This window comes from Helicoverpa zea, chromosome 19, assembly GCF_022581195.2.
Source record: "Helicoverpa zea isolate HzStark_Cry1AcR chromosome 19, ilHelZeax1.1, whole genome shotgun sequence".
Lineage (NCBI taxonomy): Eukaryota > Metazoa > Arthropoda > Insecta > Lepidoptera > Noctuidae > Helicoverpa > Helicoverpa zea.
Window position 1 is genome coordinate 510,316 of NC_061470.1, and position 13,865 is coordinate 524,180.

Consider the following 13,865-nt stretch of genomic DNA (forward strand, 5'->3'; position numbering starts at 1 on the left):
GACAGTATAACTTGAAGCATAGTTTAAATGTTTTAATATAAATATTATGCAAAGATGCGTTGGCTTTAACCGTTAAGAGTACGGTATCCCCTATGCCTGTCACCAGGCAGAGGAAGTCTATGAGGATTTTCCCAAGTGGAAAAAAAAGTTAAAACACCAACCAATGTTTGAAATTCAGAAACAAAAATAAACTTTGTGAACGAAGTTTACATTCGTATTTGACAGTGACACGTTAAATCTGTCAAAACAACTGCCACTGTCACTTGTTGGCCGAGATAATCGTCAAAAATGATAAACAAACTTTGATTGTGATTATATTGGTTAGCAACAATTAGCTGCAGCATGGCGGTGTACGCGGCGCACTTGACGAGGACCCTGCAGGGCACGCCGACAGTGTTCCAAGTCACCGCGCAGGAAGCCCTCGGGGCCACCGTCAAACCGGCGCTACGGAAAGTTGCTGAGGTGAACTTTCAACCTTGCTTTAAAACTTTTTTGTTGAGCTGCCATTCATCATCTATAAGAAAATATTAAGATATTATATTAGTGTGTTTTACTAGCCCACCAAAATGTTGTGCGAATGGAGTTTGGACTTCAGTATTTCATTTTTTTTAATAGAATCAACTTTGGTGTTTGCTAAAGGCATTGAAAGAAATTTGTTTTGAGACTCTACTTAATAAGTAGAGAGAATATGTAACAGACATATTCACCAAGTATATTAGGTATAGCTGTCGATATTTTTCTGTCTTTGTAAAGAGTTATCTCATTTATTGTTCATTTTATCTTTACGGTTGAGATATGATCCACCGTAAACTTAGCCACTTATTAATTTCATGCAATAAAAAATTCTAAGGTTGGTCAGTGGGTTGTCGTAGAGTAGTGGAGTTTATGTTATATTCTAGTATTCATCATCATCATCCTGCCCGTATCCCAATTTTATTTGAGGGTGCACCATGTATTTCCTTCCATACTCTTCTATCTGCCGTCATTTTATGAGTAACATTGTAGTATTATCACTACATAGTATTAAAACGAAGTCTTTTTCTGTCCCTATGACCCTTTGTACGCTTAAATATGTTTTTAAATAGTTAGTGATTAAAGGGGAAGGTTTATATGTATTATAACATACATTAAATAGTAGGGAAATACTGTTATCCCGAGCAAAGCCGGGGTGGGTCACTAGTACTGAATATAATTTACACTTAATTTATTGTCTATACCTATTATAATTTTACCTAAAACTTCTGTTCACAGTACCTAGCAGCAGTATACCCCAACAAGTGTGGGTGGTGTGTGCGCTGGTATGACGAGGTGTTCCTGCTGTTTGACTCCTGTCTGCAGTACTACTACCTCAAACATTATGGTCAGTAACCCTTCACTTAATACACTATGCTGGTAAAAATTTGTTTTACTGTTAACTCCTTATTTATTCTAAAATTATTTGTTTACGAATTTGTGTACACCCACAATATACATAGAAACAACAGGAATGAAAGAATTTACAAAGGTAAAGTTATTTTTAAAGAAATCTCTTCCAGCATAACAAAGAAATCATGAAGTCTTGAATAAACAACTTAAATATCAAAACATTTGTGTTCAGTTAAAGTTCAGGCTATTGTGAAACACAAAAGTCAGAGAATACATTATTTATATTGCTTTTTTTAGCTGCATCATTCTCGGAAAGTTTCTATGACCTGATCCGAGTGCCGACATCTTCATCGAATGAGTTCAGCAGTGGACAGCAGCTGCCGGTGTACCTGGAGCGAGCCTCGCTGGCGCTGCTGGTGCTGCTGCCCTATCTGAAGGACAAGCTTGAGGCTGTGGTGGAACGCTGGAGAGAGGACGATGAGGATGGACGGTTGGGGAAGGTAAGACTTAGTTATAAGGTTAAAGTTATATGCAAATCTTACTGGAAGTTTTTTTTAAGGTCAAAGTTAAAAACGTTTATTGAAAGTAGGCTAGTTTTTAACACTTTTTGACTTCAAACTTACAAGAGGACAGTACCTTCAAAACGCCCACCTTTCACTACTTCCTAGTGATAAAGCCATAGCTGGGAAGAAGAAGCGGTGAAAAACAAACTTCCCAGCGACACAGCTGTCTATTACAATTTATTGAAGACCTAAATCTTTTTTTTTTTTTTTTTTTTTTAATTTATGTCCTGCAATCTGTCTGTCTTTCTGACTTGACATTTAGCTGGATGTTATGAATGTGGAAAGGGGCGTGCGTGTCATGCATCCAGTGATGCATACACCTGTGTTATTTACAGTAGATCTTGGGGTGCTTTTCTGTTCAGTCTTTTAAAGGTTGGGCCGGTTTCCATGAGTCCTTGTGCCAGGGTGTTGGGATGCTGAGAGAGTCTCTTTTTGTATTTTTTAAGTGTTTCTAGGATCTCTTGTTTTACACTCATTATTTTCAGATCACGGTGTATTGCTTCATTGGTGATGTACCAAGGTGCGTCTGCTATCATGCGCAGGGTTTTAGATTGATATCTCTGCAGTATTTCTAAATTCGAATTTGCGGCGGTGCCCCATAGTTGCAGCCCGTATGACCATATCGGTTTAAGGATACTCTTGTAAAGAATTAGTTTATTTTCCAGTGTGAGGTGAGATCTCCTTCCCAGAAGCCAGAACATCTTTCTTGTTTGTAGGCTAAGAGCCTTTCTTTTTGTGAATATGTGTTTTCTCCATGTAAGTCTTTTATCCAAGTAAATGCCAAGGTAGCGAGCATGGTCAGACTGAGGTATCTGTACTCCATTGAGTTTTACGGGGGGACATTCGCCATGTCTGAGGCTAAAAGAAACATTTATTGACTTGGCTTCGTTTGCCTTTATGCGCCAGTCCTTCAGCCAGCCTGATATGTCATCAAGACCTCTCTGTAACATTTCTGAAGCTCTGATAGGATCATTACTTGACGCAAGAATGGCTGTGTCATCAGCAAAAGTACCGATAAGTGATCCAGTTGGCGTTGGTAAGTCTGATGTGTAAATCAGGTAGAGGATTGGTCCCATGACGCTCCCCTGGGGTACTCCAGCGCTAGTTTGGTGTAGTCCAGATATATCTTCACCATGTTTTACATAGAAATGCCGTTGGGTGAGATAAGACCTTATAAGTATGTAAAAGTTGATAGGTAACGCATTCCTGACCTTGTATAACAGTCCCTCGTGCCAGACGCGGTCAAATGCTTGTGAAATGTCGAGAAACGCTGCGGAACAGTACATTTTATTTTCAAAGCTATGGTGAATTTTTTCTACTAGTCTGTGTACTTGTTCGATGGTACTATGTGCAGCACGAAAACCGAATTGATGATCAGGTAGAAGCTTTGCTTTTTCAATTTCAGGCAACAGTCTTTTTAGGAAGATGATCTCAAAGAGTTTGGATGTCACAGGCAACAGGCTAATTGGGCGATAAGACTTAACATCATCGGGGCTTTTGCCTGGTTTTAGTATAAGAATGATCTCTGCCACTTTCCATTGGGGAGGTATGAAGGCCCTTCGTAGGATAGCATTGAAGAGATAGCTTAGGAAGATAATTGCCTTGTCTGGTAGCTCCCTTAGAATTTTTGGAGTAACTAAATCATATCCTGGGGCCTTGTTTTGGTTTAGCTGTCTGATGATTCCCAATATTTCCTTATGTGACGTTTTGTTAATCGGTGGATCTAGTTGGAAAAGGAGATTGGGCAAGAATGTATGAAGTTTGGTCCAAATGTCCACCACGAACGAGACCTATATAATCAAATAGTCCACTTAATTTAGAGTAACTTTTACTAAGAAAGTGAAAAAAAAAACAATGCCAAAAAAAAGTTGTAGCCAAAAATGTATTCTTAATTTTCGGTAGTTTTTGTATGTTATCATTATTATTTTTTATTTTATTCCACTTCCATTTCCGCACTTTATCTAAAACTAAGATGAGCAAGACACATTTGCATATAAACAGCTCATATTTTTTTGCCCGATGGATGTACGAATCACTAACCAATTGAGGCGCCAGACGTGCTTGAATATACTCAGCGGTGCCTGGATCTAAGAAAGTTCGATGTAACTGGTGGTGTCTTCTCTCTGATAATGAACAATTCTATTTTGTCAGAAGTTACAGAAAGTACGAAAATCAAACATCACGAAATGTAATTGAAAAAATGGTGTGCGTTCGCGCAGCGGAATGTTGTTGAATTTAAAGATTTTAATTATGCAGATAATTAGTGTAAGACGTCCTATAATTGTGTATGGTAAATAAAAATTTGTGTATGCAGCCATTGTGGAGAAATTCACCAAAAACAGATTCCGCTGGGCGAACGTTGGCGAACGTTGTCCTGGCGGAACTTTTTTTAATCCATAGACTTTAGAAGAAAAGAGATGTGTCCGAAAATTAGTGTGTATTTGTGTATAATTGATTATGTATGAATGAAATCAGTGCATGCATAAACTTCGGAGAAATTCAAGTTTCCGCTACCCGAACGTTTGGCCATTAGCTAGTTTTCATATAAAGCGCTTACATAGAGAGCTGTAGATTTTTACATACGTTGTTTTGAATTTGTTTATATTTGTTTAAAAAACAGATTTAGAAAAAGTCGTAGGGTTTAAAAGATAAAAATATAAACGTAAAATACACTTATTAGGTCTTAGTTCTTAAAGTATGCAGTTTGGGGTCTAGATTTTCACGTTTACACAAACCTTGTAAGTGTCTCCAACATGTTGCCAAGTATCAATGATGTTCCGTTAGTAATTAAAAAGTTATAGGATATTTTACCATGAATAGATCACTGTTTACAAAGCAGTCGAATATCACGACGTTCTAAAGGAATTGCATGGTAAAATGTATGCCAATAATTAGTTTAATCATTCAACTATTCACTTGCAAAATTTCATGTCATTAAATTCAGTAATTAAAGAAAGACAATTATAATACTGACGGAGCATCGAAACCCTACATAATCCGACCAAGTTCGGATAGCTACAAAAAAGCGGCCGTGCCATATGTCTAAGCAACGTTCTTAACTTGGTAGGTTAGTATTTATTAATATGGTACAGTTGCGTACACAAGCGTTAGGAAAAAATAAAACAATTGTATTTCTTGATTGAAAAATATTTTTTTAATAATAATGCCACTATCTACGATAAAAATAAATCTTCAATTAACAAGTACTTCTCTATTTAAATATCCGTGTACAAAAATATTTTTATTATTATTACTTACATAAATTACTTAACTACGTGATTAAAAATAACGTTAATAAACGTTACGTATTTTAACTAAAATGTCGTAGATAGTGGCGTTATTATTAAAAAAATATTTTTCATTCAAGAAATGCAATTGTTTTATTTTTGCCTAAAGCTTGTGTACGCAACTGTACCATATTAATAAATATACTAACCTTCCAAGTTAAGAACGTTTCTTAGACATATGGCACGGCCGCTTTTTTGTAGCTATCCGAACTTGGTCGGATTATGTAGGTTTTCGATGCTCCGTCAGTATTATAATTGTCTTTCTTTAATTACTGAATTTAATGACATACAATTTTGCAAGTGAATAGTTGAATGATTAAACTAATTATTGGCATACATTTTACCATGCAATTCCTTTAGAACGTCGTGATATTCGACTGCTTTGTAAACAGTGATCTATTCATGGTAAAATATCCTATAACTTTTTAATTACTAACGGAACATCATTGATACTTGGCAACATGTTGGAGACACTTACAAGGTTTGTGTAAACGTGAAAATCTAGACCCCAAACTGCATACTTTAAGAACTAAGACCTAATAAGTGTATTTTACGTTTATATTTTTATCTTTTAAACCCTACGACTTTTTCTAAATCTGTTTTTTAAACAAATATAAACAAATTCAAAACAACGTATGTAAAAATCTACAGCTCTCTATGTAAGCGCTTTATATGAAAACTAGCTAATGGCCAAACGTTCGGGTAGCGGAAACTTGAATTTCTCCGAAGTTTATGCATGCACTGATTTCATTCATACATAATCAATTATACACAAATACACACTAATTTTCGGACACATCTCTTTTCTTCTAAAGTCTATGGATTAAAAAAAGTTCCGCCAGGACAACGTTCGCCAACGTTCGCCCAGCGGAATCTGTTTTTGGTGAATTTCTCCTCAATGGCTGCATACACAAATTTTTATTTACCATACACAATTATAGGACGTCTTACACTAATTATCTGCATAATTAAAATCTTTAAATTCAACAACATTCCGCTGCGCGAACGCACACGAAAAAATGAAATTGAAAAAATCTATAAAATGTTTTATTTGATTTTGCTATACCTTTTTTCTGGCATTATATATTTTTTTACTTTCATAACAAAAAATGTTCTATATTTAACGGGCTATCTAGCCATATAGGTCTCGTTCGTGGTGGACATTTGGACCGGAATCGCCCATTGTCCTTTGGCTTAGTTTTTCGTTGACTAGTGATGTTTTAGGGCTTGTGTCTGGATTTGGTGTGAATACTCTTTTCAAGTGTTCTGCGAATAGGTTTGCTTTTTCTGAGTCGCTCTTTGCCCAGTTTCCGGTCTCTTTTCGTAAAGGAGCTTGAAAGGGAGTGGGTCTCTTTAATATCCTAACTACTTTCCAGAGAGAATAGTCTGTTGCAGCAGTTGCATCCAGGTTTTTGAGGTGGTTTGAGATGTCTTCGTTCCTGTAGTTGTTTAGCAGTTCTTTTAATTCTGTTGTTAGTTTGTTGTAGATCTTCTTGTCCTCGGGATATCTAGTCTGCTGCCAAATCTTTCTGGCTCTTCTTTTATTTGCAACTGCTTCTTTAATTGTTCTGGGGTATCTAGTGGCCTTTTGTGTAGCATTTAGAGTAGGAGTAGCTGCCCAGGCAGATTGTTGTATGCAGTTATTAAAGTATTCAACAGCTTCTGTGATATTATCTTCTGTTCTAAGAGGAATATTAATGTCAAGATGACTGTTCACCAGTTCTCTGAAATATTTCCAGTCGGTATGTTTATTGTGCAACCGGCAGGGTGGTGTGACGAGGTGAGTTTTATATTTCAGTTCGGCTATAACAGGAGAATGGTCAGAGGAGAGCTCGAAGCAAGAGTAGCATTTAAAATAATGCGCTCGTATTCCCTTTGTTACGAAAAAGTCAACGAGGTCCGGTTTCTTTTTTTGATCAGACGGCCAATATGTTGGTTCGCCAGTTGAGATTACGCTTAGTTTCCCTTCTTGTATGGATTTGTTTAGTTCGCGACCTTTGGATGTCGTGATTCTTGATCCCCAGTTGACGTGCTTAGCATTATAATCACCCCCCGCGATAAACCTATGCCCCAAGCTGTTAAACAGGGCAGAATATGAATCGCTCTTTAGGTTATGTTTTGGGGGTATGTATAAAGCTGATATTAGTAATTCACCATGACAGTCCTTAATTACTATATTTGTAGCCTGTATAGCGTCGGTGCAGTATGAGTTTGTAACATGGTGTTTAATTTTTTCCTTGATCAGTACTGCCGATCCACCATGTGCCGTACCATCCGGGTGCATTGTATGGTATATTTTATAATTCGGTATGCTGAAAAATGATTTGTTTGTAAAGTGTGTCTCTGCCACCAGAAGAATATCAATTTCATTTGTTTGGAGGAACATTTTGGTTTCCAAAATGTGTTTTGACAGCCCGTTGGCATTCCATATAACTATTTTTAATGGGTCGAATTTTGTGATAGATTAGTCGTGAGGTTGATAAGGAGATTTGTTAGCGTGGTCATTTGTAACATGATTTGTTTGCACATTTCTAGCAGTTGTTGCATGTCAGAGTGGTGTGTTTGCATTGATTCCTTTTCAATTCGTTGAGTATTGTATTCTCCCTTGACGGCTTGTGCATAATTAATGTTTGGTTTGCGGGGGTATTCACATTGAGGCGGCTTATTGGACTGGGATTCTTGTGCGGTATTCTTCGTTTCAGTAAGGCTGCCTTCAGCAATTTGATTTGAGCTGTCTTTATAGGTTTTGCTCCTGAGAGGGGGGTATTTTTGTTTAACTATCTCCTTATAGATTGAGCAGCCCTTATAATTTGCGGGGTGGTTACCATTGCACAAAACACATTTTACTGAATCGGATCGTTCCTTGCGTGGGCACTCTGCTGAAGTATGATCTCCTGCACATTTAATGCACTTGGGCTTGCGGCGGCAGTAAGCTTTGGTGTGGCCGTAATGTTGACAATTAGCGCACTGTGGTATGCTGCGTTTAGGTCTTGGAGGTTCAAATACCACACAACAATTCAGTAGTTTTGTAACTTTATAAACTTCTTTGTTATTTGTTTTTGGTTCAAGTTCCACTATGAACATATGCAGGGCCTTTTTTGTGTTTTGTTGCTTGATGTTCCAGATGTTGGAGACATTGTGACCTAGTTCCTTAAGCTCATTGGTGATCTCTGCTAAGTCAACTGATGGGTGCATATTTTTAAGGACAACCTTAAAACTCCTTTCTTTCTTTGGCTTGTAGGTGTAGAATTCGGTTTTCCGGTTTTCCAATTCTTTTACTATTTTTCTATAAGTTTCTGGATGTTTAGGTTGGATTTTGACTTGTTCTTCTCTCAGTACTTTAATTTCAAAGTTATTTATTGCAACACTGTTAAGCATTTCCAATAGTGGTTTGATGTTGGAGACTTTGTCTACAAAAATGGGGGGAGGTTTATCTGGCTTTTCGGTTGGTTGAGGAGGGCTAGCTATGTTAACTTCTAAGTTTTCAAAACTGTTAGACGTTTCAATTGGTTTGCTTAGCCAATAGTTGTTAAGTTTGGTTTGTTTTTCGCTTCTTTGTTCATCTGGGCTATCACGTTGCCTTTTTTTGGAAGAAGTTACCATTTTGAAGCCTTCGTTCCTTTCGTCTGGATTTGGGCTGTTTTCATTAGTATTAGTATTAGTAGTTTCAATATTGGCTATGTATTGTATAGGTGTAGTAGCGGTATTGGCGGTTTGACTCTGTGATCGCGGTCTGGGGGAGAAGAGAGCTTTGTTGAACACTTGTTGTGTTAAATGTTTTTTCGGCTCCGACATCTCGGGTTTTTCTACCGATTGGGCCATTTTTATACGGAATTATTTTCTTAGGCCTGGCAACACTGGCTCGTAGCTGTGACAGTAGATGTCAGTTGTCATTTTGACATTGACAGTAACATTTCATGTGGAGCAGACAAAAGTTAATTCTATTGAGGGTAGATGTTAATTCACTGGGATAAATTGCACTTTTAAAATGTAATTTTTTGCCTGTTTTAGCTAGATTTAACGCTGGATAACGATAACGTGGCACTATTAACACTTTATTTCCACTTTTATCGCGTTCACAGTCACTAAATCACAGTTTTATGATGAAAAATTGAAAATATTTGGAGAGCACTTGTGCTTATGAAGCCGAATTGACAGCCACCCAAAAAGTGATTTGACCTAAATCTTGAAAAAAAAAAGAAATCTGAAAACTAAATCTTTTCTGCAGTTTTATGTGTGTCCTTGAGGATCTATTTTACGAAAATTTATCCTGTTTCGTCTGACAGTCTACACAAGACCGTCTCCGCCGCGCCGCGACCCGCGTGTACATGGTAGCACAGTCGGCGTGGTACTGTACACGACTGGTACAGCTGGCGCGGTACACGCGCGGGCGCAGCGCGGCGCACTCGCCGGCGCTGTGGGCGCTGGGCGTGGCGCTGCGCCCCGCGCCGCCGAGGCAGCCCTCCGAGCATACCTGGGGGGATCTGGTCACCAGTGTCGCTACTGGAGATATTGGGTAAGAGATTCATCATTATCTGCTATATTTTTATTGTACCACTGCTGGATACAGGCCTTTCACACAGAGGTAAATTTTTCATTAAATTGGAAACTAATCTTAATTAAGTCATTTATTAACTTACTATTTGAAACGATTTTTTTCTCTATAAATAATATGCAGGATTTTACCAGACTACAGTCTAATTTTAGGTAATTTGAAGTCGCATCCTCCAAGACCAAAAAGAATCTTATTTTTCCAAAAACTCCAAATATGATTTTGTTTAAAGATTTTTGTCCAGTTATCAACATACAACACAGCATCCTATACTTCACAGTTCGGCAGCAGAGTGCCTCCCCCTGCTGGGCGGCGCGATGCTGCGGGCGGTGGAGTACGGCGCGTTCGGCGTGCAGTTCCTGCGCTGGTGGGAGGCCGCCGCCGCGCCGCAGCAGGCCTTACCCGTGCCGCCGCCGCCTAAGGTAACTGACCTCCGATATTCAATATAATTATCAACACGCTTATTGGCTCAACTTGTAACTAACTATTATAGCTAAGAAACGCCATTCCAAAATCCAAAATGGTGGACTGGCTGTTTGAAATGCAGCGGACTTGTAGTTTCGAAATTAGCACGTTCAGACACTCAAACTCCACTTTTAATCAACTCTTCTATTGCTATAAATATGGTATATGTATTTATTATTTCAGCGCGACGAGCGTTCAGCACGGTTCCGTAACAAATGTCCCGTATGCCTGCAGACGTGGAAGATACCCACCGTGCTGCCTGTGTCCGGGTAAGTCTGTCATCTACTTTATCTAGGTACAACTAATTTTTAATTTAAGTGGACTCACCCATGATTGATGTGAATAAGAAGTTGATCTAAATCTGATGATCTCTTGTCTAGTTTTGCTCTTAAAAACAAATTAAATGACTAGCTTCAGTCAATGGTTTCACCCATGTTATGTGGGAACTAACTCTCATCCAGATAAAAAGAATGTAATCGAACCAGTTGTTCCCAAGATTAACGCTTTCAAGCCATCGAACAAACTCTTCACTTATATAATATCACATTACATGATGTGCAGTCTTTACCCAGCAATGTGACAAGTTCAACAATAACCCCATGTTTATCTGTGTGTGTCAGCTACATATTCTGCTACTCGTGTATATCGAAGCACCTGCGCAGTCACTCCGCCTGCCCACTCACTCGCCTGCCCGCCGCAGAGACAGACCTCGTGAGGCTATACCTCGACTAGTCACCACTATACTAGGAAATAAACAATAACAGTAAAATATGTGTGTGTGAGGAAATAGCCAGCGGAGGTGCCATAACGGAAACCCGCCTAAAAAAGTAGCGAGACAAAAAGCAAGGGACGAGGAACGTTACTATTTTCGCTTTTAGGCCTTCTTTGGAGCCGTATTTTTTTTTCTAACCAGTATACATGTCTCAAAGAACCCGAACTCGTTAGTTCACTTATAGTTATAACCTTAACTGATCGTTTTGGTAATTGCTTCAGTACGAATTTGAGCTAGAAGAAGGTGCCTGACCTACCTGAGATATGGCATCTCTGCTTATATTTCCTTACTACGTGGTTTGTACATTTAAACCATTTAAACCATTTAAACCATATATTTTGCTACACACACATGAACACAAAAAAATATACATTTACAAAAAAATACAGCGTAGCAAGGGTTCCATCTCAGTATATGATGTGCTAATGCACAGCACTGATTTTCAGATGGCCCCTGACTGTTGAGGTAACATATAACACATCTGCGCGCACACGAAATTAAAAAAAAAACAATGAAATGAAATTATATAAAAAAAAAAATGAAATGAAAAGCACTTATCCTTCAAAAAAAAAACACACATTAATCTGAATTTGACAAAAAAGAAAACATTACAAGAACTTATGATCTTAATATAATAAAAACATGAAAAATACTATGATAAATAATACTAGGAGGTATTATGACTGACATTATATTATTTGGAGGTTGTTACTCTGACTTCTGTTTATTTAAAAATAATATACTCAAATGTTTTTTCAAGGTCACCTGGGACATACTACTGCGAAGGGGAGGGGGTAGATCGTTCCATATCTTGGTAGCAGAGTATTTAAACCCTCCCTTATACTGAGCCGTTCTGTGAGCAGGTATAACTAATTTATTTGCTTCTCTCCTGCGGGTACATCTCTGCTGCACGTCCCTAACCCAGTCGAGCTTGTCGTACAAGTATGCTGGCCTTTTCTTAAAAATAACTTTATGTACCAGACACGCGAGATGTATTTTTCTACGAGCTTCCATTTTTAAGGTGTCTGTATCGTTAAGAAACGGCGTGACATGAGCACGCTTAGGGACAGGATAACAGAATCGGACGCACGCATTTTGAACTCTCTGTATGGCTTTTTTGGTTTTTTCGTACAGTCTTGGTCCATATACCGTGTCACAATAGTTAAACTGAGACAGTACTATGGATTCCACAAGCGTTTTCCGTATGGGTTCCGAAAGATATTTTCTAATATTATAAAGTGTTTTTAGACGATAAAAGGCATTTCTTATTTTACAATTTATATGTTCCATGAACCGAAGTTCATTATCCATAACTAACCCTAAATTAACGGCACTGTCCACTCTCTGTAAGACCTGACCGTGTACTTTAATTTGAACCGGTTGCGATGTAACTTTGTCACGCTGTATTTTGGTACCCATTAATATGTATTTCGTTTTATTTGCGTTCAATATTAATGTATCAATCGGATATATTATTTAAATCTTCATTAATGAGACCAATTGAGGTTACTGCATGTTCGGGTTTGAACGAGTAATATATCTGTGTGTCATCTGCGTACAAGTGTGTTCTGCAGTGTTTTATGTGTTTAGGGAGGTCTGCCGTAAAAAGAATAAACAGAATGGGACTCAAAATTGAGCCCTGAGGGGTTCCTTTAGTAACCTTTTGTAATTCTGATTGTAACGATTCTCCTTGTTCAGTAGTTATTTCCACATATTGACTTCGGTTAGTTAAGTAGAAACGGAACCAGCAACAAGACCCATCTGAAATCCCATAATATGAGAGCTTTGCTATGAGTAGGTCAATATTTAAACAGTCAAAAGCTCTTGAGAAGTCTAATAAAACAAGTGCGCTACACATACCTGAATCCATTGCAGCCACGATATCGTCACTAACATGTGCAAGAGCTGTTGCAGTGCCAAAACCACTTCGGAACCCTGACTGTATTTCACACAGTATGTATGTACTGTATTTCATTGTACAGTGATTAACTAGTCATACTATGATGATGTGTACATCGAGAAAAAAATCGACAATATAAATATTCCACCAGTATAGTTATCGGCACGGATAATGAGCTCTCGGCGGAAGAGTGGGGATCGCTTTGCGCACTGTACACATAAGGCAATAAACCAATAAAACGCTTCTGCGCAGGTGAAGATCAGGGCTCAATATCCCTGCCGATGATTATACCTGTGTGTGTTTACCGGCCAGTATACTAAGTTATATTCGGAACACACCCCTTATAATCATGTATATCAAGCATTTTGACATGTCAAGCTAATAAAGCTATTATTCCAATTGTAAGATTCAGTAGTTGTGCATAGTGTTGACAAGGATCTATTGTTTATAGACTGAATTATGTATGTAAATATTAAGATGTGTTTTATATAAAGTTAATATAATTATAAAAGTATTGAATGCCAGTTAGGAAATAAAAGGAGAAAGGTTCGTGATAATTTGGTGTAGGTTTGGCAAACAAGGTTTATTTTTGGTATACTAGGGCAGCGGGTTATTAAAACATTGAAAACGATAGTTTTCAACCTTGAGTTTTCAGAATTAAGGTGCAAATTCAACGAACCGTTAAGGTTGTTTGTATCTATACAATGTATTATATCGATAAATCTATTTATGGGCCTTACTGTGTATGATAATGTTAATGTACGATACTATTGTTATATATTTGTATATAATATAAGGAATTAAATTGTTACATTTGAAATAAAACACAAGGAATATTCAGTTTTTCATTTATTTTTCTAAGAAATAAGTAACAAATGTTTATGATGATACAAATACTTTTTGGTATTTTGTAAATCTTCTTCTTCTTTCTCCTGCCCTGTTCCCAAATATTACTTGGGGT

At 37.7% G+C, this 13,865-nt stretch overlaps 1 protein-coding gene across 1 annotated transcript; it reads left to right on the forward strand.

Annotated features, from left to right (window-relative positions):
- Window positions 1-262: 262 nt before the first annotated feature.
- On the forward strand, window positions 263-13,744 carry LOC124639467 (peroxisome assembly protein 12-like). The gene is made up of 8 exons (XM_047176843.1): window positions 263-462; window positions 1,252-1,360; window positions 1,663-1,865; window positions 9,502-9,731; window positions 10,048-10,189; window positions 10,416-10,501; window positions 10,853-11,308; window positions 12,985-13,744. Exons 1-7 carry the CDS (start codon window positions 343-345, stop codon window positions 10,962-10,964), a joined length of 1,002 nt encoding a protein of 333 aa, XP_047032799.1. The 5' UTR covers window positions 263-342; the 3' UTR covers window positions 10,965-11,308; window positions 12,985-13,744.
- Window positions 13,745-13,865: the final 121 nt, after the last annotated feature.

Bases quoted from the DNA above. Each gene is read 5' to 3' on its own strand.
- LOC124639467 (XM_047176843.1), top strand. From the start codon at position 343: ATGGCGGTGTACGCGGCGCACTTGACGAGGACCCTGCAGGGCACGCCG. The intron at 1,361-1,662 runs GTCAGTAACCCT...TGCTTTTTTTAG, and splicing joins CTACTACCTCAAACATTATG to CTGCATCATTCTCGGAAAGT. The intron at 1,866-9,501 runs GTAAGACTTAGT...TTCGTCTGACAG, and splicing joins AGGATGGACGGTTGGGGAAG to TCTACACAAGACCGTCTCCG.